General features: G+C 43.7%; 1 protein-coding gene across 1 annotated transcript; it reads left to right on the plus strand.

Moving 5' to 3' along the window:
* Positions 1–1,756: 1,756 nt before the first annotated feature.
* Positions 1,757–23,637, plus strand: LOC134395690 (zinc finger protein 345-like). The gene is made up of 5 exons (XM_063121851.1): positions 1,757–2,042; positions 4,783–4,793; positions 15,163–15,460; positions 22,109–22,853; positions 22,938–23,637. Exons 1-5 carry the CDS (start codon positions 1,757–1,759, stop codon positions 23,635–23,637), a joined length of 2,040 nt encoding a protein of 679 aa, XP_062977921.1.
* The last annotated feature ends 274 nt before the right edge of the window (positions 23,638–23,911 follow it).

The raw sequence follows: 23,911 nt of genomic DNA on the forward strand, positions 1-23,911 counted from the left end.
TCTCTACTTACTTCTGAGTAGACATACTTAGGATTGTGCCACAGCCCTGTTTTTATTGTGACACAAGATACACACATACCATGTTTACCAAAAGAATGCTTGAAAAAAGGGGGTTGGACACCCTGAAATAAGCAAGGGCAGATAAGAATTGTGTCAGCAAGCATTCTGGAAAAAGGTGCTGCTGAATCTTCTTTAGCCAGGAAGGACCTGGGGAATTGTAATCCTCTCTCCCTCCCCCTTTTCTTTTCTCTCCCGATCCTGTTGTAGTCCAGATTTTTTTGGGGGTGGGAGCACACACAGAGACACACAGCATCTCTCTCTCTCTCCAACCCCCCCTCCCCCCAAGCCTCACCAAAGTTGCCGGGCTGATTAGGACAGGAGGGCAGCAGTTCAGAGGGGAGATGGCCCCAATCTGCAACTCCTGACAGGGGAAGGGAGCCTGGTGATACCTTGCAGCAGCACAAGCAGTCCTGCTCCCCACCCAGCCTGCCGGCTGACTACTGTTCTTGGCAGCTGTTCTGCCGCCCGCTGTCCTCCACATGCTCCTTCCTCTCTGCCGCAGGGCTGCTGCTCCCACCTTGTGCAGCAACAATTGTGAGAGGTCTGCTGGGGCAGCTTGTAGGAGGGGAACAGCTCTGGCCCAGGGAGCGAGCGAGCGAGAGAGAGGGTGGCAGTGGCTCCAGCAGGGAAGAAGCCGTGGGCCCTCCTAGTCAGGAGAAGAGTGGGCAGAGCAGCTGAATTCGGCACTGTTTCCTGCTCTGCTGCCTCCTGTGGGCGCTTCCCCCACCCCCTAATTCTGGTGGGGCCGCAGTGGGCTTGAGATAGGAGGAGAGAGCGGCTGCGTGAATGAGAAAGTCCTTCCTGAGCAGGAGCGGTGTGGAGGGAGCAGCTGAATTTGCCGCTCTTTCCTCCTCGGTCCCAGGGTTTTAGTCCCTTCTGGAGAGACCACCTTGAGGGTCCCCTGCCGCCCCTTTGCCTGTTAGTGCCCCCTGCCAGCACCCCCCTGCCGTCCCTTTGCCTCTTAATGCCCCCCCATGCAATCCCACCGCCCCCAAGGGGGCAATACCACCCACTTTGGGAACCACTGCTGTAGACCTTCCTTGGCTTTTGGGGAGATATTGGTGAGTTCAAGGAAGATTTGGCCTCTCTGAAGTAAAACAAAGCAGAGTTAGGGAACTCCCTGGTTAGAAGGGAGGAAGATGACCAGCAAGGCAAGGAACTACAGGAGGAGTCACCACTCCCATGGCAGCATGAGAGGTGAAAGGAACTTATTTTTTCCCCATGGCAGGATCTACACTACTGCTTTAAAACAGTAGTGGCAACTGCTGGGGCCCAGGAAACACTCCATATACAGTTTTCAAACCATTTGGATTTCATAGTGATAGAGTAAGAAAAAAACCAATATTGTCACATACCTTTGCTTGGGAGAATATTGGAAAACATTTTATTTTTGTTTGTTTGTTTGTGTTTTTTTTGTTTTGCTTTGCTTTGCTTTATTTGGTTTCTGCATGTTTGTGTGTGTGTGTGTGTGTGTGTCTGTGTGCCTATATGTATTATATTTTGCTCTGTTGTGTCTTTCATTTATGGGTGTTTGGAAAAAGAAAAAAGATTTTTTTAAAAAAGGAGCCCTGTCCTCTTTTCCATATTGTCACCCTAGTTAATTGACTCCCCTCCCTGTTTTTCATCTCCCACATTTCTCAAGTCCAGGGTATCAGTTCCTTGGGATTCTCTTGTTTCTCCAGCTGACGAAGAGTAGATGAACAGAGACGATGGGGAGGAAAATAAGGCAGAAGAACAAGGACAGGAGGGGCCACGAGAGTCATCGGTGTCGGGAATACGAGAGAACCTTTCCCAATGCGGGGGACTGGAAGCTGCCTCAGCAAGTTTGGAAAGAGCAGAAGGTCGGCAGGAAATCCACCCAACGGAGGAAGCGGAAGGCCACAGTCAACCCAGAGTCAAAGCTATTCGCAAGAGGAAGAAGATGTTATCCCGTATGGAGATGCAACATCATTCTCAGAGGATTAATCCCCAAGAACTGTTAGGTAAAGTTGCCTAATTTGACTTCTACTGACTTTTTCAAATACATAGTACAGCACCCAAAATAGTCTCCAACAATTATAATATAATATAATATAATATAATATAATATAATATAATATAATATAATAATACTACCAGCTTTATCTCTGCTGCTGGGATTCTCTTACTTCTCCACTAAATAGTCGATGATAAGAGACGATGGGGAGAAATATAGGGTAGCACATCTAGAATTCTGTTGGAAGCACAACTACCTCAGTTGAGTGTGAACGGCGGTGTGAAATAGCTGGAATGAGGTCTCCTAGAGTAGGTCATCCTTCAGCAATCCTGGATGAACCATCACAGGGAGTCAGAGTATTCTGCTTATTTCCTAGGATCATAGAATTATAGAATAGCAGAGTTGGAAGCTACAAGGCGATCTTGTCCAACCCCCTGCTCAATGCAGGAATCCACCCTAAAGCATCCCTGACAGATGGTTGTCCAGCTGCCTCTTGAAGGCCTCTAGTGTGGGAGAGCCCACAACCTCCCTAGGTAACTGATTCCATTGTCTTACTGCTCTAACAGTCAGGAAGTTTTTCCTGATGTCCAGCTGGAATCTGGCTTCCTTTAACTTGAGCCTGTTATTCCGTGTCCTGCACTCTGAGAGGATCGAGAAGAGCTGCTTGTTGCTAGAGTAGGTTTCCAGGAACGAGCAGTGGGCAGGAACTCCATGTGAGGACAAAATTAGTTTAGATGAGTGGTCTTCAACTGGTGGTTCATGACCAAAAGTGAGTTATGAGATCAGTCCAGATGGGTCATAGCAAAGCTGTTGCCACCATGTTGGGCATGGAGGAAATTGTGAAAGTGGGTTCCATGTAGCAGGTTGGGAGTCCAAGGTGGGTCTTGGAGCTGGACCAGTTATGGACCACTAGTTAAGGTGAAAGAATTAATGATGCGAACACCCAACATTGAGGAGTTCTTCATGGACTACTTTGCTAGGCTACAAAGTGGTGAGCAAGAGTCATAAAAACAAACAAAATCCCCAGCCACTCTACATGCCAGGACTACAGTCTTGCAGGAGCATTTGGGACACAGGGACGAAGTGGGCAAATGAAGAGGGCAACAAACAAGCCAGGATTGAGAGCACAAACCAGGGTTTGTTCAGTTGTCTACCAGACAACCCTTGGATAGGGCTACAAACCATGGGCCATCATGGGCACAGGCAGATGCATCCGGTGCTGGGACTGACTCCTGCCTGAGTGCTCTGGAGCCTTCCGAGAGCAGTTGGGTGCCAGTCTGCACTGACCTTGACCTTTCCCCTTCCCCCCTCCCAGCTGCATTGATGACAGCCACCATTCACACAGTGGGGGAAAACATGCTATTATTATTATTTATTACATTTATGTACTGCCCCATCGGCAAAGGTCTCTCAGCCAGAGTGGAGGGAGAAAATATGCAATTAATCCAGCCTTGGTGAAATTGCCTTTTTCTTTCACTCCTCCTGCACCAATGGAGCCCTTAAAGGCTTTATTAAATGGCCCTTGAAGCTCCCAATTGGTGGGGGAGGGGGAGAAATGCAATTTCCCGAAGACTGGGGAAATCTCATATTATTTTTGCATTTATATTGCACGTTTCTCCCTCCAAGGAACCCAAGACGGCATACTTAATCCTCTTCCATTTTATACTCACAACAAGGACCCTGTGAGGTTGGTTGGGCTGAGTGTCTGTGACTGGCCCAAAGTCACCCAGTAGGATCTCCGGATTCCCAGTCCAACACTTCAGCCACTGCACCACACTGGCTGTAGTGTAGTGGTGGTGGCCACCACTAGAGTGGAGGGAAAAATCTGCTATGTCCCCAACCAGTTGCTGGGGAATATGGGTGGGAGGGTGCTGTTGTACCATGTCCTGTCTTGTTCGTCCCTGGCCAATGGCTGGTTGGCCATTGTGTAAACAGAGTGCTGGACTAGATGGACCCTTGGTCTGATCCAGCAGGGCTCTTCTTCTGTCCTTAACCTTGGGGAAATCACATGTATGCTCCTCTGCTCCAATTGGGCCTCAAAGACCCAGTTAATGTATCAGGGAAAGGCAATGCCTACTTTCCAGGGCCTCCAGAAAGTGCACAATTCTCCTGGCACAACCGGAAATCACGTTTTGCTGCCTTAAAGGCTGTCTTAATGCACGATGAGGAGGACCTTTAAGACCCTGATCAGCATACTGTGGGGTGGAGGCAAAGCTTATTTTCTGGGACTTCCAGAAAGTGCGCAATTCCCAATCTGCACTACTGGCCCCAGAACAATGTTGTATCTAAACCCTAAGTATTCGGAATTTACTTTAATGTTTGGATTCCCGTTCTGTGCTGTAAAAGATTGATTGAATCAGGAAATGTTGCTTTACCCGTCTGGCAGATGAGCAGACACTGGCTCCAGAGACCCTGTTTGGCCAACTGCAAATGGAAACAGATTGGGACGCAGCATTGAAAAAAAAGCTAATGGTGAATGGGGTGGACCGTTGTGGGGAAATTGGCCCTCGCACATCCCTGACCCTCGCACATCCGCTGGGCTTCCTTTTGCCATCAGAGTTGGGGGCTTTCCCTCAAAATTCAGCATATTGGTCAGGTTTTTTTTTGTTCATGTTTGCTTGGGAAAATTTACCTAAACAAGCAAAAACCTCATTCCTGCCAACAGATAACTTAAAAAATGAGGTGCATTTACTTTATAATTTATCCCCCAGCTTCTCAACTCTATTTTCTCTTATTGATTCCATCAGAGGATGTCCAGGTGAGTGAGGATGAGGGAAAACAACAGAGTGGACCACCACCAAGAAGAACTGGAAGTGAGGAGATCTGCAAACAGCCTCAAAAAAGGAAGCAGGCAGGAAACAGAATGCAGGGAAGGAAGGATAAATCCGTTCCCTCAGTGAGTTGGGTCTCCATTGAACGAGGGAAACAGAAAACAAAGAGACCAAGAAAGTGCCTTGATGCCCCTTTGAGAATCCACACGGGGAAGGAACCCAGCCAAAGCTCAGAGCCTGTGAAAAGTGACTCTCTCAGCAAAAAATCTATGAAACATCCAAGGCTTGATGCCATGGGAAAGACGCATAAATGTTTGGTGTGTGGAAAGAGTTTCAGATGGGATTCAGGCCTTAAAATACATCAGCGAATTCACTTAGGGGGGAAACTTCATAATTGTACAGAATGTGGAAAGAGGTTCACTCAAAAATTAAACCTTATCATACATAAACTGTACCATAGAATGGAGAAACCCTTTATATGCAAAGAATGTGGGAAAAGCTTCAGTCAGAAAGTACACCTTACCAGACATCAACGAATTCACACTGGAGAGAAACCGTATAAATGTGAACAATGTGGAAAGTGTTTCAGTCAAAGATCACACCTTAAGCACCATCGCATGTGCCATACAGGGGAGAAACCCTATAAATGTGAACAATGTGGAAAGTGTTTCCGTCAAAGATCAGCCCTTAAGCACCATCGCATGTGCCATACAGGGGAGAAACCCTATAAATGTGAACAATGCGAAAAACGCTTCAACTGTAAATCACACCTTAAACAACATCGTAGGTGCCATACAGGGGAGAAACCCTATAAATGTGAAGAGTGTGGAAAGTGTTTCAGTCAAACATCAACCCTTAAGCAACATCGCATGTGCCATACAGGCGAGAAACCCCATAAATGTGAACAATGCGAAAAAAGCTTCATCCGTAAATCAGACCTTAAAAAACATCACATGTGCCATACAGGGGAGAAACCCTATAAATGTGAAGAGTGTGGAAAAGACTTCAATCGGAGCTCATCCCTTAACAGACATCAAAAAACTCACTCAGGGAAGAAACATTTTTAGAGTAAAGAATGTGGAAAGACCTTCAGCCTGATCTAATCACTTAAGAGACATTGACGAATTTACACAAGTGAGAAACCCTTTCAATGCAAAGACTGTGGAAAGGGCATCAGTCAAAGCAACAACCTTAATGTGCACAAAAAAATCCATACTGGAGAGAAAAGTTTTCAATGCTCTTCATGCACAAAAGCATTCCGTCCAAAGTCCCAAGTTATTAACCATCAGAGCATTCATAAACAGGAGACTCTCTAGAATTGCTCAGGGTGTGAGAAAAGGTTGAGTTGTATAGCAAACCTTACCATACATAACAAAGGTTTTCATAAACAGGAGGTCTTTTGCATCTCAGAAGGAATTCCATGTAACAGGGTCTTTTGAGTGGATGTGATACACGGATCACCTAACCTCCGTTTCATGTGCTTTATAAATAGTACATTTTAGTGAGATGCCTCTTTAATACCTTAACTGTACTTCCATATTCTTAAGAAAATTTCATGGAAGGATATGTCTTATGAATGTGTAGAGATGCGTTCAGAGTTTGGAACTTACTGCAGTTTAGAGAATGCACACAGGGAAGTCTCCATATAAACACGTAAAAATATATATTCACTTGTACAGAAAACCTTATGGAACATATTGGTGTCCGTATAGGGGAACTGTCACATAAATGATCACACTGTAGGGGTTGTTTGGATGATGAATCAAGCCCCCTGAACTTGAGAATGCACACAAGAGACATCCCATATGTGGAATGTGGTAAGTTTCAGTCTCTGCAAACACATTCTTTGTCATCAAAGAGGACACATCCCTGTTAGAACCTTCAAATATAAAGAGTTGATCAGCTGGGATTTTGATTTGGGTGTTGTTGCTTTAACCCTTGGAAGGTATCTGCATGAAGCAGGGCCTTTTTAGTGGTGGTGGTATGTAGGATTCCCTCCCTCAGGCTAAATGGCTCATTTGCTGTTTTAGGCATTTTATGGGGGATGATTTTTAGAGCTTAATATTCTATGCATGTGGTTCATTAATGGTATTAATTGCATGTTTTATCTGAATGTTTTTAGTATATTAATAGTACTGTATCATTTTATGAAATTTGGCTTTGGGAGAAACTTGATAAAATAACTCCCCCCGCCCCAAGCTGGAGAAATGCCAAGCATCTTGTTTTGACATGGCAGCGTTCCCGTGAATTCACCCAGAGGAGAGAGGAAGAAGCGAAATATTGGAACGGCTTCTGTTTTTTCTCCATTATGGAGTTGAACTGGAAACCTGGTAGAGTACCTGTTGCTGTTTTTTAGACAGCTTATGTAACTTTTAATTTGTTTGATTAGTAATAAAAGTGTGTTTGTATTTTATGTTTTATAGTCCGTATTGCTCCTTTTCAACAAAAATGGTCACAGGTTGAAAATTTAGTGAGTTGGCCACATCAAACATTGTGAGACACTTGGACTGGATTGTCCGTTTGTTAAAGCTAAATCTCTATAAAGCTTAGCTTCCCAAACTGGAACGAGTGATGCCATGGGCTGGCAATCCCCTGGTCACTGCATGGAAGGGGAAACGTGCAAAATAAAGTCCCTGCTCACCTTTTGGCTCTTTCCACGCACACCCTTAATGAGCAATGGGCTAATGGAACAACAAGGCATAAAAGCATCCTGCTAACCTAACTAGACTTTGACTCTGTTCAGATGACACATTAAGCCACAGTGGTTAAGCGTTTTGAGCTAACAAAAACATGATGTATTCTACTAAAAAGATGTGTGTGTGTGTGTGTGTTCTCTCTCTCGCTCTGTGTGTGTGTGTGTGTGTGTGTGCCCTTACATGGCTTGGGACCACAACACCTGATGGAACGCCTCTCCCGACGTGAATATACCCGGTCACTACTTACAACATCTAAGGTCCTCCTCCAGGTGCCTACTCCGAGAGAGGCTCGGAGTGTGGCAACGAGGGATAGGGCCTTTTCGGTGGTGGCCCCCAGACTATGGAATGATCTCCCTGATGAGGCTCGCGTGACACCAACGCTGCTATCTTTCTGGCTCCAGGTTAAGACACCCACATATTTAGTTTTTTAATGGTTTTTAATGCTTTATGTGTGTATGTCCTGTGTTTTAGAATTTTTAATTTTGTATACTCGTTTTTATCTTTATTTTAGAATTTCTGTAAACCGCCCAGGGAGCCCTGGCTATTCGGGCGGTATCTAAGTGTAATAATTTATAATAATAATAATAATAATAATAATAATAATAATAATACAATAGAGTGTATTATTTTAAGAGTGTTGCTATTTCTTTTAAATAACTGAATTCAAGGAATCAAGCAATTATAGAATAGTAGAGTTGGAAGGGGCCTATAAGGCCATCAAGTCCAACCCCCTGCTCGTTGCAGGAATCCACCTTAAAGCATACCTGACTTTTAAGGTGGATTGCAGCCACATGAGGGCTTACATTGCAGAAAGTTAGTCATAACAACGTAACTGTCCTGCTAGATCAAAACTAAGTTCCATCTAGTCTAGGCGGCATACATAATCCTCCTCCTCTCCATTTTAACCTCACAACAACAACAACAACCCTGCGAGGTAGGTTGGGCTGAGAGTCTGTGACTGGCCCAAAGTCACCCAGTAGATCTCCAGACTCCCAGTCCAACACTTTAGCCACTACACCACACTGGCTGTGGTGTAGTGGTTGTGACCACCACTAGAAAGACCACGTTTCTTTCCCCAACCAGTGGCTGGGGAACATGGATAGGAGGGGGCTGTTGCCCCACGTCCTGCCTTGTTGGTCCCTGGCCAATGGCTGTGTGGCCGCTGTGTGAACAGAGTGTTGGAGGTACTCCTCAAGAGCAAGCAGAGTTTTTAGAAGCTTCCCAGCAGAAACAGTAGAATCCAAGAAAGCTCACAAACTGTTTAAGTTTCAAACAGAGCTTTACTGAAATATAGGTTGGTTTAATGAAATATATATTTACGGCACACACGTAGCATAAAATATTATACAGCACATACACATACTCACATTGGTCACAGGAGAGAGAGAGAAGAACACATAATCAGGAGCATTATATATATGACAACCTGTACAATCAGTCCAGCCAATAATTGGCAATTAGACCCACCCCACTAGGATCTAATTATTTCAGTGTCCAGATGGTGGCCTTGACATTTCCAGTATGTCTTCAGTCAGAGGGCATAACTAAAGCTGAGGAACAAAGTAAAACTGATCCGTTCCAGGATCCAACACCGAGTGCTTGACTAGATGGACCCTTGGTCTAATCCCAGTTGGCTCTTCTTATTCTTCATCTTGGGGACATTGCATTTATGCCCCCGACTGCTCCAATCAGGGCATCAACGTCCCTGTTGAGGTGTGAGGGAAAGGCTGCATTGCAGGGGCTCCAGGAAGTGTGCAATTCTCCTGGCACACCCTGAAAGCATGGTTTGCTGCCTTAAAGGCCCTCTAAATTCAAGATTAAGAGGGCCTTTAATGACCTGATCGGCATGGCGGGGAGAGCCAAAGCACACTTTTCAGGACCTCCGGAAAGTGCGCAATTCCCCATCCGCACTAATGGCCCCAGAACAATGTTGTATCCAAATCCTAAGGCTTCAGAACTTTCATTAATGTGTGGATTCTCGTTCTGTGCTGTAAAAGATCGATTGAATCTGGAAACGAAGATGTTGCTTTACCCATGTGGCAGATGAGCAAACACCAATTCCAGAGACCCTGTTTGGCCAGCTTCAATTGGAAATGGATTGGGAGGCAGAGTTGAAACAAAAGCAAATGTTGAATGGGGTGGGCCGTTGTGGGGAAATCTGGCGCTTTTTAGGTGTGCCAAATTTCCCTGCCATGTCCGCTGTATTCCCCAGAAATCCAGGAAATTGGTCAGGTTTTCTTGTTTGTGTTTGTGTGGGTAAATTTACGTAAACAAACAAACCCCTCATTCCTGCCGAGACTGGGCAACTGTCCCCCCTCTAATGTGAACTTGCAGAGGGAGGCACATTTGCTTGGCAGCAGCCGTGACAACGTGGGAGCCGGGGGGGGGGGGGAAGGGCCGCAGTGCTTCCCTCTCAGCTCCCATCCTGTGGCCACCAAGCACAACCCCTCATGGACTCCTTGCTGGTGACCGTAGCATTGGCAAGGAGAGCGTGAGGCGGGGGAGGTCTGTGCCCTGGCCCAACTCACACTGGTCGAGTTAAGCCAGGTTGTGGACAAGCAATCAAACCAGAGTGCAAAGGGGGGAGGGTGATCTGCCCAAGGACAGGCCTGATCCCCTGGATGGATTCCTCTGACATCCCTAAATGGATCATGCTGCAACCTCAGGGAGGAAGGAAGGAAAGATAACTTTAAAATTGAAATACATTTCCCCTATAATTTATCCCCCGGCTTCTCAACTCTGTTTTCCCTTTTTGATTCCATCAGAGGATGTACAGGTGAGTGAGGATGAGGGAAAACAACAGAGTGCACCCACCACCAAGAAGAACTAGAAATGAGGAGGTCTGCAAACAGCCTCAAAAAAGGAAGAAGTCAGGAAACAGTATGCAGGGAAGGAAGGAGAAATCCATTCCCTTAGTGAGTGGGGTCTCCCTTGGACCAGGAAAACAGAAAACAAAGAGACCCAGAAAGTGCCTTGATGCTCATTTGGGAATCCACACAGGGGAGGAACCCAGCCAAAGCTCAAAGTCCGAAAAAAGCGTCCTTCTGAGCAAAAAAATGATGAAACATCCAAGGCTTCAGCCACAAATCAAACCTTAGACAGCATCGCAGGTGCCATACAGGGGAGAAACTCTATGAACGTGAAGAATGTGGAAAATGTTTCAATCAGAGCTCATCACTTAAGATACATCAGCGAATTCACACAGGTGAGACCCTTTCAATGCAAAGAATGTGGAAAGGGCTTCTGTCAAAGCAACAACCTTAATGTGCATAAAAGAATCCATACTGGAGAGAAACCTTTTCAATGCTCTTCGTGCACAAAAACATTCTGTCTGAAGTCCCAACTTATTAAACATCAAAGCATTCATAAACAGGAGACACTCTAGAATTGCTCAGGGTGTGAAAAAAGGTTGACTTACATAGCAAAACTTACCGTACATAACAAAGATGTTCATGAACAGGAGGCCATAAAATGCACCCACTGTACTTCTAATTTTGATGTTGAATCCATCCACATGAGAATGCACACACACTATCTCCTTGGAACGTGGTAGAATGTTCAGATCTTCCACACACTTTACATGACGGAATCCAAATGCTTTCTCATCTGATCTTCACAATATTAGTTCGTTATCAGTTAGGACCATGCTTATGGTGGTCTTTTGCATCTCGGAAGGAATTCCATGAAACAGGGTCGTTTGAGTGGATGTGATACATGGATCACCCAACCTCCATTTCACTGGCTATATTAATAGTACGTTTTAGTGAGATCAAGCTTTTAATACCTCAATTGTACTTCCATTGTCTTAAGAAAATTTCATGGAAGGATATGCCTTATGAATGTGTAGAGATACGTTTAGAGTTCGGAACTTACTGCAGTTCAGAGGATGCACACTGGGAAGTCTCCATATAAACACGTAAAAATATATATTCACTTGTACAGAAAACCTTATGGAACATCTTGGTGTCTTTTCAGGGGAATGTCACGTAAATGCTCACACTGTAGGGGTTGTTTGGATGATAAATCTAGCCCCCTGAACTAGAGAAAGCGCACAGGAGAGACATCCCATATGTGGAATGTGGTAAGATGCAGTCTCTGCAAACACATTATTTCTCATCAAATTGGACACACAACTGTTAGAAACTCCAACTATAAATAGTTGAACATCTGGGATTTTGATTTGGGTGTTGTTGATTTAACTCTTGGAAGGTAACTGAATGAAGCAGGGCCTTTTTAGTGGTGGTGACATGTAGGATTCCCTCTCAGGGTGAATGGCTCATTAGCTGTATTAGACATTTTAGGGAGGATAATTTTATAGCTTAATATTCTATGTATGTGGATCATTGATGGTATTAATTGCATGGTTTAAATAGTTTAATTGTACTGTATGATTGTATGAAATTTGCCTTTGGAGAAACTTGAGAAACAGAACTCCACCCTCCCCCACAGGGGGAGAAATTCCAGGCGTCTTGTTTTGACATGGCAGTGTTCCCGTGGCAGCAGCCATACCATGAAATGCTGAGATGGTGTTGAGAATTCTGAGAATTGGGCCAAGCTATAGAAGTTTAAATGAAAACGTTGGGGGATTTTGAACTCACCCAGAGGAGAGAGGAAGAAACGAAATGTTGGAACGGCTTCTGTTTTTTCTTTATTATGGAGTTGAACTGAAAACCTGCTAGAGTACCTGTTGCTGTTTTTTAGACAGGTTATGTAACTTTGACTTTTTTGATTAGTAATAAAACTGTATGTGTATTTTATCTGTTATTCTCTTAATTCTCTTTGCTCCTTTAAAAAAAAATGGTCACAGGTTGGAATATCAGACTGCTGTTTCCTGCAGAGAGAGTTGGCCACATCAAACATTGTGAGTCACTTGGAGTGGATTCTCCATGTGTTAAAGGTAAGCCTCTATAAGAAGCGCCTTCCCAACCTGGAACGAGTGATGTCATGGGCTGGCAATCCCCTGGTCACCGCATGGAAGGGGAAATGAGTGAAATAATGTCCCCGCTCACCTTTTGGCTCTTTCCACACACACCTTTAACGAGCAATGGGTGCTAATGGAACAACCAGGGATAAAAGCATCTTGCTAACCTAACTAGACTTTAACTCTGTTCAGATGACACATTAAGCCACGGTGGTTAAGCATGTTGAGGCTACAAAAACGTAATGTATTCTATTACAAAGTACACAAGAGCTTATTATTTTAAGAGTGCTGCTATTTCTTTTAAGCAATTGAATTGCAGCCTCATGAGAGATTACATAGGGGTAAGTTAGTCATAATAACATATGATAAATGTTATATGTTATACATACGATATAACTGGCAAATAGAGGGAGAAAACGTGGAGGCAGTGACAGATTTTGTATTTCTGGGCGCAAAGATTACTGCAGATGCTGACTGCAGCCAGGAAATCAGAAGACGTTTACTTCTTGGGAGGAGAGCAATGACAAATCTTGATAAAATAGTTAAGAGCAGAGACACCACACTGACAACAAAGGTCCACATAGTTAAAGCAATGGTATTCCCCGTAGTAACCTATGGCTGCGAGAGCTGGACCATAAGGAAGGCTGAGCGAAGGAAGATAGATGCTTTTGAACTGTGGTGCTGGAGGAAAATTCTGAGAGTGCCTTGGACTGCAAGAAGATCAAACCAGTCCATACTCCAGGAAATAAAGCCAGACTGCTCACTTGAGGGAATGGTATTAAAGGCAAAACTGAAGTACTTTGGCCCCATAATGAAAAGAAAGGGTACCCTGGAGAAGAGGCTGATGCTAGGGAAAGTGGAAGGCAAAAGGAAGAGGGGCCGACCAAGGGCAAGATGGATGGATGATATTCTGCAGGTGACAGACTTGACCTTGGGGGAGCTAGGGGTGGCGACAGCCGACAGAAAGCTCTGGCGTGGGCTGTTCCATGAAGTCACGAAGAGTCGGAAATGACTGAACTAATAAACAACAACATGATATAATAACATCTGGTGGGAGGGTGCTGTTGCACCATATCCTGCTTTTTCATCCCTGGCCGATGGCTGCTTGGCCACTGTGTGAACAGAGTGCTGGACGAGATGGACCCTTGGTCTGATCCAGCAGGGCTCTTCTTATGGATAGCAGCCAAAGTTAGTCTCAGGTAGAGTAGACCCTTCCATTTCACTGCAGAAATGACCAGCACCTGGCCCCATTTAAATGAGCAAAGATATTGGATTGGAAGGAAGGAGGAAAACTTTAAATCCCTCTTTGTATCCAGCAAGAACTCAGCCAACAACACAGTCTGAATACCCAGAAGAGAACTTCAGGGTTGGGCCTTTCCTCCCAGGTTTGTTTATTTGGAATTAAACTCACTGGATGCTCTGTTGCGGATGTTCTTCCTCACCTGGGGTGGTTGCTGCTTTGTTCCTGGTTGTGGCTCCATCCTTGGTTGTAGACCTTCCTTGGCTTTTGGGGAGATATTGGTGAGTTCAAGGAAGATTGTGCCTCTCTTAAGTAAAACAAAGCAGAGTTAGGGAACTCCCTGGTTAGAAGGGAGGAAGATGGCCAGCAAGGCAAGGAACTACAGGAGGAGTCACCGCTCCCATGGCAGCATGAGAGGTGAAAGGAACTTATTTTTTTCCATGGCAGGATCTACACTACTGCTTTCAAACAGTAGTGGCAACTGTTGGGGCCCAGGAAACACTCCATATACAGTTTTCAAAACATTTCAAAGTGTCGTGTCCTGCTTGGTACAGGTCTGGCCCATGTTTGCAGATGTGTTGGGGTGTTCCTTTCACCAGATTCTTTAAAAACAAACTATCGCCTAAGTATTTTATTTATCCCTGTTGAAGCCCACGCAGCCCTAAGTTGGGTTAGAAACATGGCTGTTCAGGAGGGGATGGGGTTTAAGCTTTCCCCACACTTATCATTTTACCAAAATTTATTCCCCCCACATTGGGGTGATGGTTATTATAAAAATAAAGAACACATCTCTAATTGAATTGGGGCTGGGAGTGCTTACAGGGAGGTCAGGTAGTCACCATAGGGAACATCTGGCTTGGCCCTAAAGTGGAGCTTTCTCCTGTCTCCTGAGAATAGAAAGGACCTGGTCGTACTAGGCAGGGCTGTTGTAGCTTTAACAGTTGTGATGAAGAGGAAATTTCACCAGGTTTTGCATATATACAAATGACACCTGCTAAAATTCCCTTTTCTGTACAACTGTTAAAGATACAGGAGCCCTGTCCTCCTTTTCATTTGATCACCCTACAAATGGAAATGAAATCCACATGGGGTTAAACCAGTAATGTAGAAAATGTTAAAAGAGTAATTAGCAATTTGGATTTGATAGTGATAGAGTGAGAAAAAAACCCATATTGTCACATACCTTTGCTGGGGAGAATATTGGAAAACATTTTATTTTTGTTTGTTTTTTGTTTTTTGTTTTGCTTTGCTTTGTTTGGTTTCTGTGTGTGTGTGTGTGTGTGTTTGTGTGTTTCTGTCTACCTATATGTATTATATTTTGCTCTGTAATGTCTTTCATTTATTGGTGTTTGGAAAAAGAAAAAAGATTTTTTTAAAAAAGGAGCCCTGTCCTCTTTTCCATATGGTCAACCTAGTTAATTGACTCCCTTCCTGTTTTTCATCTCCCACATTTCTCTAGTCCAGGGTATCAGTTCCTTGGGATTCTCTTGTTTCTCCAGCTGACAAAGTCGATGAACAGAGACGATGGGGAGGAAAATAAGGCAGAAGAACAAGGACAGGAGGGGCCACGAGAGTCATCGGTGTCGGGAGTACGAGAGAACCTTTCCCCAAGTAGGGGACTGGAAGCTGCCTCAGCAACCTTGGAAAGAGCAGAAGGTCTGCAGGAAACCCACCCAATGGAGGAAGCGGAAGGCCACAGTCAACCCAGAGTCAAAGCTATTCACAGGAGGAAGAAGGTGTTATCCGGTGTGGAGCTGCAACATCATTCTCAGAGGATTAATCCCCAAGAGCTGTTAGGTAAAGTTGCCTAATTTGACTTCTACTGACTCTGTCAAATACATAGTACAGCACCCAAAATTGTCTCCAGCTATAATATAATAAAATATAATATAATATAGGGTGACCATATTTTAGAAACCAAAAAGGAGGACAACATGGTCGCCTCCCCAAGGGGGCGTGTCCAGCACCAAGGGGGCGTGCCCACCCGAACATAGCCTTGGTCACACAGCACACATTTAAGACAAATCTGTTCTACATAACATCTTAATGTTAAAATCACTGAAATAAAGAACAAGTGAGAGATTCAATGTATCTGAAATTAACTTCACTCACTCCTACTTTTGTAGGTTTTGCTGTACTTTGAAGCTTTTGCTATGCTTTTTGTGATACAGTCTCCCCTTCCCTCAAATATCTTATCTGACTGTGTCTTCACTCATTGCAAGCTGCTCTTGTTGTTAACAGGGTTTGGTACTGGCCGGCCGGATGGCTGGCTTTTTTTAATTTCAATTTTCTTAATAAGCTTGTGTATAATTGTCACAAGTTTCTCTACTCTAACATTAGGGTGGGTGTTGTGACAGTTTACCTAAAGACTGGAGATCCCCTTAATGCCAAGGGCTGAAACTGCTCAATATGCAAAACTCCAAAGAGGAGTTTTGACAACCTGAGTTTGAAGGATATGGCTCCAGCAGTTTTAAAACACAATAATTTTAAAACTTTGAACTTTAAAAAAAAATCCTTAAAAAACAATGGATGAACAGATCTGATTCAAACCTGGCATGGCTAAATCTCTCCTTAAGAGCTATCATGGTGCCAACTTTCAGCCCTTTATCTTTAAAAAAGTCATTTTTAAAAAATAATTTTAAAACCTCAAACTTTTTTAAAAATCCTAAAACTTAATGGATAGACATATCTGATTCAAACCTGGCATGGCTAAATCTCTCCTTAAGAGCTATCATGGTGCCATGCTTCATCTCTTTATCTTTAAAAATAACACACACACACACACACACACACACACACACACACACACATATATATATATATATATATATATATATATATATATATTTAAAAAATTAAATCCTCAAATTTAAAAAAAAATCCTAAAAATCAATTGATGAACATAACTATTTCAAATTTGGTATGGCTAAAGCTCTAACTACAAGCTATTATGGTGCCAACTTTCAGCTCTTTATCTTTAAAAATGACAGTTTTAAAAATAATAATTTTAAAACCTCAATTTTTAAAAAATTCCTAAAAAATCAATGGATGAACAGATCTGTTTCAAATTTGGTGTGGCTAAAGCTCTACCTAAATCCTATCATGGTGTAAAGTTTCATCTCTTTATCTTTAAAAATGACGAAGTTATAAGCATTTTTGTTAATTCCCATTAAAGCTGCTCTCTGGGAAAAAAACCAGATTTCCCCTTCCCCTCCCAGATTTGTCACCAAAAATCCAGTCATATGGTCACCCTAATATAATATAATATAATATAATACTACCAGCTTTATCTCTGCTGCTGGGGTTCTCTTAGTTCTCCAGTAAATAGTCGATGATAAGAGAAGATGGGGAGAAATATAGGGTAGCACATCTGTTGGAAGTACAACTGCCTCAGTTGAGTGTGAACGGCGGTGTGAAATAACTATGATGAGGTCTCCTAGAGTAGGCCATCTTTCAGCGTTCCCAGATGAACCATCACAGAGAGTCAGAGTATGCTGCTCATTCCCTAGGAGTTGGTTTCCAGGAAGGAGCAGTGGCAAGGAACTTTGTGTAAGGAGAAAAGTAGTTTAGATGAGTGGGTCGTGACCCAAAAGTGGGTTATGAGGTCAGTCCAGATGGGTCATAGCAAAGGCGTTGCCGCCATGTTGGGCATGGAGGAAATTGTGAAAGTGGGTTCCATGTTGCAGGTTGGGAGTCCAAGGTGGGTCTTGGAACTGGACCAGTTCAGGACCACTGGTTTAGATGAAAGAATTAGTGATCAGAACACACAACGTTGAGGAGTTCTTCATGGACTATTTTGCCAGGCTACAAAGTGGTGGGCAAGAGTCATGAAAACAAACAAAATCCCCAGCCACTCCACATGCCAGGACTACGGTCTTGCAGGAGCATTTGGGACATAGGGACGAAGTGGGCAAATGAAGAGGGAAACAAACAAGCCAGGATTGAGAGCACAAACCAGGGTTTGTTCAGTTGTCTTCCAGACCCCTGCCTGAGTGCTCTGGAGCCTTCTGAGAGCAGTCAGGCGCCGGTCTGCACTGACCTTGACCTTTCCCCTTCCCCCCTCCAAGCTGCATTAATGGCAGCCACCATTCACACAGTGGGGGAAAATATGCTATTATTATTATTTATTACATTTATGTACTGCCCCATAAGCAAAGCTCTCTCAGCCAGAGTGGAGGAAGAAAATATGCAATTTTTTCACACAGTGGGGGTAAATATGCTATTATTATTATTTTTAATAGTAGTAGTAGTAGTATTTATTACATTTATATACTGCCCCATTGCTAAAGCTCTCTGGTCCAGAGTGGAGGGAGAAAATATGCAATTAATCCAGCCTTGGTGAAATGGCCTTTTTCTTTCCCACCCCCTGCACCAATGGAGCCCTTAAAGGCTTTATTAAATGATACTTTTAGCTCCCCATTGGTGGAGGGGGGGGAGAAATGCAATTTCCTCAAGACTGTGGAAATCTCATTTTATTTTTGCATTTATATTGCGCCTTTTTCACTACAAGGAACCCAAGGCGGCATACTTAATCCTCCTGCATTTATCCTCACAACAACAACCCTGCGAGGTGGGTTAGGCTGAGCATCTGTGACTTCCGCAAAATCACACAGTAGGATCTCCGGACTCCCAGTCCAACACTTTAGCCACTACACCATACTGGCTGTAGTGTAATCATAGAATCATAGAATCATAGAATAGCAGAGTTGGAAGGGGCCTACAAGGCCATCGAGTCCAACCCCCTGCTCAATGCAGGAATCCACCCTAAAGCATCCCTGACAGATGGTTGTCCAGCTGCCTCTTGAATGCCTCTAGTGTGGGAGAGCCCACAACCTCCCTAGGTAGCTGATTCCATTGTCGCACTGCTCTAACAGTCAGGAAGTTTTTCCTGATGTCCAGCCGGAATCTGGCTTCCTTTAACTTGAGCCCGTTATTCCGTGTCCTGCACTCTGGGAGGATCGAGAAGAGATCCTGGCCCTCCTCTGTGTGACAACCTTTTAAGTATTTGAAGAGTGCTATCATGTCTCCCCTCAATCTTTTCTTCTCCAGGCTAAACATGCCCAGTTCTTTCAGTCTCTCTTCACAGGGCTTTGTTTCTAGACCTCTGATCATCCTGGTTGCCCTCTTCTGAACACGCTCCAGCTTGTCTGCGTCCTTCTTGAATTGTGGAGCCCAGAACTGGACGCAATACTCTAGATGAGGCCTAACCAGGGCCGAATAGAGAGGAACCAGTACCTCACGTGATTTGGAAGCTATACTTCTATTAATGCAGCCCCAAATAGCATTTGCCTTTCTTGCAGCCATATCGCACTGTTGGCTCATATTCAGCTTGTGATCTACAACAATTCCAAGATCTTTCTCGTTTGTAGTATTGCTGAGCCAAGTGTCCCCCATCTTGTAACTGTGCATTTGGTTTCTATTCCCTAAATGTAGAACTTGGCATTTATCCCTATTAAATTTCATTCTGTTGTTTTCAGCCCAGCACTCCAGCCTATCAAGATCACTTTGAAGTTTGTTTCTGTCTTCCAGGGTATTAGCTATCCCACCCAATTTGATGTCATCTGCAAATTTGATCAGCGTTCCCTGCACCTCCTCGTCCAAATCATTAATAAAAATGTTGAAGAGCACTGGGCCCAGCACCCCACTCGTTGCCTCTCCCCAGTTTGAGAAGGTTCCATTGATAAGTACTCTTTGAGTCCGATTCTGTAGCCAACTGGGAATCCACCTAATAGTTGTTCCATCTAGCCCACTTTTAGCTAGTTTGTTAATCAGAATGTCATGTGGTACTTTGTCAAAAGCTTTGCTGAAGTCAAGATATATGACATCCACAGCATTCCCACAGTCCACAAGGGAGGTTATCCTATCAAAAAATGAGATCAAATTAGTCTGACAGGATTTGTTCCTGACAAATCCATGTTGGCTTCTAGTAATCACTGCATTGATTTCAAGATGTTTACAGATTGACTTCTTTATAATCTGCTCCAGAATTTTCCCAGGGATGGATGTCAGACTGACTGGTCTGTAGTTCCCAGGTTCCTCCTTTTTGCCGTTTTTGAAGATAGGGACAACGTTAGCCCTCCTCCAGTCATCCGGCACCTCACCCGTCTTCCATGATTTTGCAAAGATAATAGACAAAGGTTCTGAGAGTTCTTCCGCTAGCTCCTTCATTACTCTAGGATGCAGTTCATCGGGCCCTGGAGATTTAAACTCATTCAAGGAAATTAGGTGTTCTTTGACCATTTGTTTATCAGTCTTAAACTGCAATCCTGCCCCCTCAACTTCTGCTTCACTTTTTCCAGGGGGGTCATAGACCCGCTTTTGGGAGAAGACCGAGGCAAAGTAGGAATTGAGCACTTCAGCCTTTTGTTTGTCGTCTGTTATCAATTTGCCATCCTCATTAAGCAGTTGAACCACCATTTCCTTCCTCTGTCTTTTACTACTCACGTATCTGAAGAAAGCCTTTTTATTGCTTTTAGCATCCCTCGCTAATCTCAGCTCATTCACAGCTTTAGCCTTCCTGATGCCATTTCGGCACTTCTGCGCCACTTGTCTGTACTCTTCTTTTGTAGCCTGGCCTTCCTTCCACTTCCTATATGTATCCCTTTTTGTTTTCAGTTCATCTCTAAGCTTTTTGTGGAGCCACATTGGTTTCCTCTGTTGTCTTCTATCTTTTCTCCTTGTTGGAATTGTTTGTAACTGTGCCTTTAAAATTTCATTTTTTAGATACTCCCACCCATCCTGCACTCCTTTTCTCTTTAGACTCCCTTGCCACGGGACCTTACTTATTATAGTTCTGAGTTTATTAAAATCAGCTTTCCTAAAATCCAGAGTACGTGTATAGCTACGTTCGACTTTTGTCTCCTTCATAATCAAGAATTCAAGTATGACGTGGTCACTTTCCCCCAGAGTTCCTGTAACTGCCACTTTATCCACTAAGTCATCCCTATTGGTCAATAACAAGTCAAGGATTGCCGATCCTCTATTTCCTTCCACCACTTTCTGTAGGAGAAAGTTATCACCCATACATGTCAGGAATTTCTTGGAAGGGCCGCTTTTGGCAGTAATGGTCTCCCAACAGATATCAGGGTAATTGAAGTCCCCCATCACTACTACATCACACTTCCTTGAAACACTGGTAATTTGTTTCTCAAAAGTTTCGTCCTCGTCTTCTCCTTGATTGGGTGGTCGGTAGTAGACTCCGATTATCATATTCTTTTTATTCCTAGCCCCATTTATTTTAATCCAGATTAAAATAATTTATTTTAATGGTTGTGGCCACCACTAGAGTGGAGGGAAAAATCTGCTATGTCTCCAACCAGTTGCTGGGGAACATGGGTGGGAGGGTGCTGTTGTACCATGTCCTGTCTTTTTGGTAACTGGCCAATGGCTGGTTGGCCACTGTGTAAACAGAATGCTGGACTAGAAGGACCCTCGGTCTGATCCAGCAGGGCTCTTCTCATGTTCTTAACTTTGGGGAAATCACATTTCTGCTCCCCTGCTCCAATCAGGGCCTCAAAGACCCAGTTAATGTGTCAGGGAAAGGCAGAGCCTGCTTTCCAGGGCCTCCAAGAAAGTGTGCAATTCTCCTGGCACACCCAGAAATAATGTTTTACCGCCTTAAAGGCCCTCTTCATGCACAATAAACACGACCTTTAAGGCCCTGATCAGTATAGTGGGGGAAGGAGGCAAAGCATACTTTCCGGGCCCTTCAGAAAGTGCGTAATTCCCCATCCGCACTAATGGCCTCAGAACAATGTTGTATCTAAACCCTTAGGCTTCGGAATTTTCTTTAATGTGTGAATTCTGATTCTATGCTGTAAAAGATTGATTGAATCAGGAAACAAAGATGTTGCTTTACCTGTTTGGCAGATGAGCAGACACCCACTCCAGAAACCCTTTTTGGCCAGCTTCCAATGGAAACAGATTGGGAGGCGGCATTGAAAGAAAAGCTAACGGTGAATGGGGTGGGCCGTTGTGGGGAAATCTGGCCCTCGCACATCCGCTGGGCTTCCATTTGCAATCTGAGTTGGGGGCTTTCCCCAGAAATTCAGGATATTGGTCAGGATTTTTTGTTTGTGTTTGCTTTCGTAATTTACCTAAACAAGCAAAAACCTCATACCTGCCAACAGATCACTTAAAAAATGAGGTGCATTTACCCTATAATTCATCCCTCAGTTTCTCAACTCTGTTTTCTCTTATTGATTCCATCAGAGGATGTCCAGGTGAGTGAGGATGAGGGAAAACAACATAGAGGACCACCACCAAGAAGAACTAGAAGTGAGGAGGTCTGCAATCAACCTCAAAAAAGGAAGCAGGCAGGAAACAGTATGCAGGGAAGGAAGGATAAATCCATTCCCTCTGTGAGTGGGGTCTCCCTTGAACCAGGAAAACAGAAAACAAAGAGACCCAGAAAGTGCCCTGATGCTCATTTGAGAATCCACACAGGGGAGAAACCCAGCCAAAGCTCAGAGCCTGTGAAAAGTGACCCTCTGACCAAAAAATCGATGAAACATCCAAGGCTTGATGCCAAGGGAAAGACACATAAATGTTTGGTGTGTGGAAAGTGTTTCAGAATGGATTCAGTCCTTAAAATACATCAGCGAATTCACTTAGGGGGGAAACTGCATAATTGTACAGAATGTGGAAAGTGGTTCACTCAAAAATTAAACCTTATCAAACATAAAGTGTACCATAGAATAAAGAAATGCTTTAAATGCAAAGAATGTGGGAAAAGGTTCAGTCAGAAAGGATACCTTACCAGACATCAACGAATTCACACAGGAGAGAAGCCCTACATGTGTAAGGAATGCGGGGTCAGCTTCAGTCAAAATGAAAGCCTTAGAAGACGTAAACGAATTCACACAGGGGAGAAACCCTATAAATGTGAAGAATGTGGAAAGAGTTTCAGTGAAAGATCAACCCTTAATCGACATCCCATGTGCCATACAGGGGAGAATCCCTATAAATGTGAACAATGTGGGAAAAGTTTCAACAACAAATCAAACTTTAGCCGACATCGCATGTGCCATACAGGGGAGAAACCCTATAAATGTGAAGAATGCGAAAAAAGCTTCAACCATAAATCACACCTTAAACAACATCGCATGTGCCATACAGGGGAGAAACCCTATAAATGTGAAGAATGCAAAAAAAGCTTCAACCGTAAATCACACCTTAAACAACATCGCATGTGCCATACAGGGGAGAAACCCTATAAATGTGAACAATGCGAAAAAATCTTCAATTGTAAATCAGACCTTAAAAATCATCACAGGTGCCATACAGGGGAGAAACCCTATAAATGTGAAGAATGCGAAAAAAGCTTCAACCGTAAATCACACCTTAAACAACATCGCATGTGCCATACAGGGGAGAAACCCTATAAATGTGAACAATGCGAAAAAAGCTTCAACCGTAAATCACACCTTAAACAACATCGCATGTGCCATACAGGGGAGAAACCCTATAAATGTGAAGAATGCGAAAAAAGCTTCAACCGTAAATCACACCTTAAACAACATCGCATGTGCCATAGAGGGGAGAAACCCTATAAATGTGAAGAATGCGAAAAAAGCTTCAATTGTAAATCAGACCTTAAAAATCATCACAGGTGCCATACAGGGGAGAAACCCTATAAATGTGAACAATGTGGAAAGTGTTTCAGTCAGGGGTCAACCCTTAAGCGACATCGCATGTGCCATACAGGGGAGAAACCCTATAAATGTGAACAATGCGAAAAAAGCTTCAATCGTAAATCAGACCTTAAAAATCATCACAGATGCCATACAGGGGAGAAACCCTATAAATGTGAACAATGCGAAAAAAGCTTCAATCGTAAATCAGACCTTAAAAATCATCACAGGTGCCATACAGGGGAGAAACCCTATAAATGTGAAGAGTGTGGAAAAGACTTCAATCGGAGCTCATCCCTTAACAGACATCAAAAAACTCACTCAGGGAAGAAACATTTTTAGTTTAAAGAATGTGGAAAGACCTTCAGCCTGATCTAATCACTTAAGAGACATTGACGAATTCACACAGGCAAGAAACCCTTTCAATGCAAAGACTGTGGAAAGGACTTCAATCAAAGAAGCAACCTCAATGTGCACAAAAAATCCATACTGGAGAGAAACCTTTTCAATGCTCTTCGTGCACAAAAGCATTCCGTCACAAGTCCCAACTTATTAACCATCAGAGCATTCATAAACAGGAGACTCTCTAGAATTGCTCAGGGTGTGAGAAAAGGTT

Source organism: Elgaria multicarinata, chromosome 3 (genome assembly GCF_023053635.1).
Source record: "Elgaria multicarinata webbii isolate HBS135686 ecotype San Diego chromosome 3, rElgMul1.1.pri, whole genome shotgun sequence".
Lineage (NCBI taxonomy): Eukaryota > Metazoa > Chordata > Lepidosauria > Squamata > Anguidae > Elgaria > Elgaria multicarinata.

What these genes read in the sequence shown, in the direction of transcription:
- LOC134395690 (XM_063121851.1), top strand. Translation starts at nt 1,757, where the DNA reads ATGAACAGAGACGATGGGGAGGAAAATAAGGCAGAAGAACAAGGACAG. An exon ending in TAATCCCCAAGAGCTGTTAG is followed by an intron (nt 15,461 to 22,108) that starts GTAAAGTTGCCT and finishes GAATCCACACAG; the next exon opens with GGGAGAAACCCAGCCAAAGC. An exon ending in CACCTTAAACAACATCGCAT is followed by an intron (nt 22,854 to 22,937) that starts GTGCCATACAGG and finishes AAATCATCACAG; the next exon opens with GTGCCATACAGGGGAGAAAC.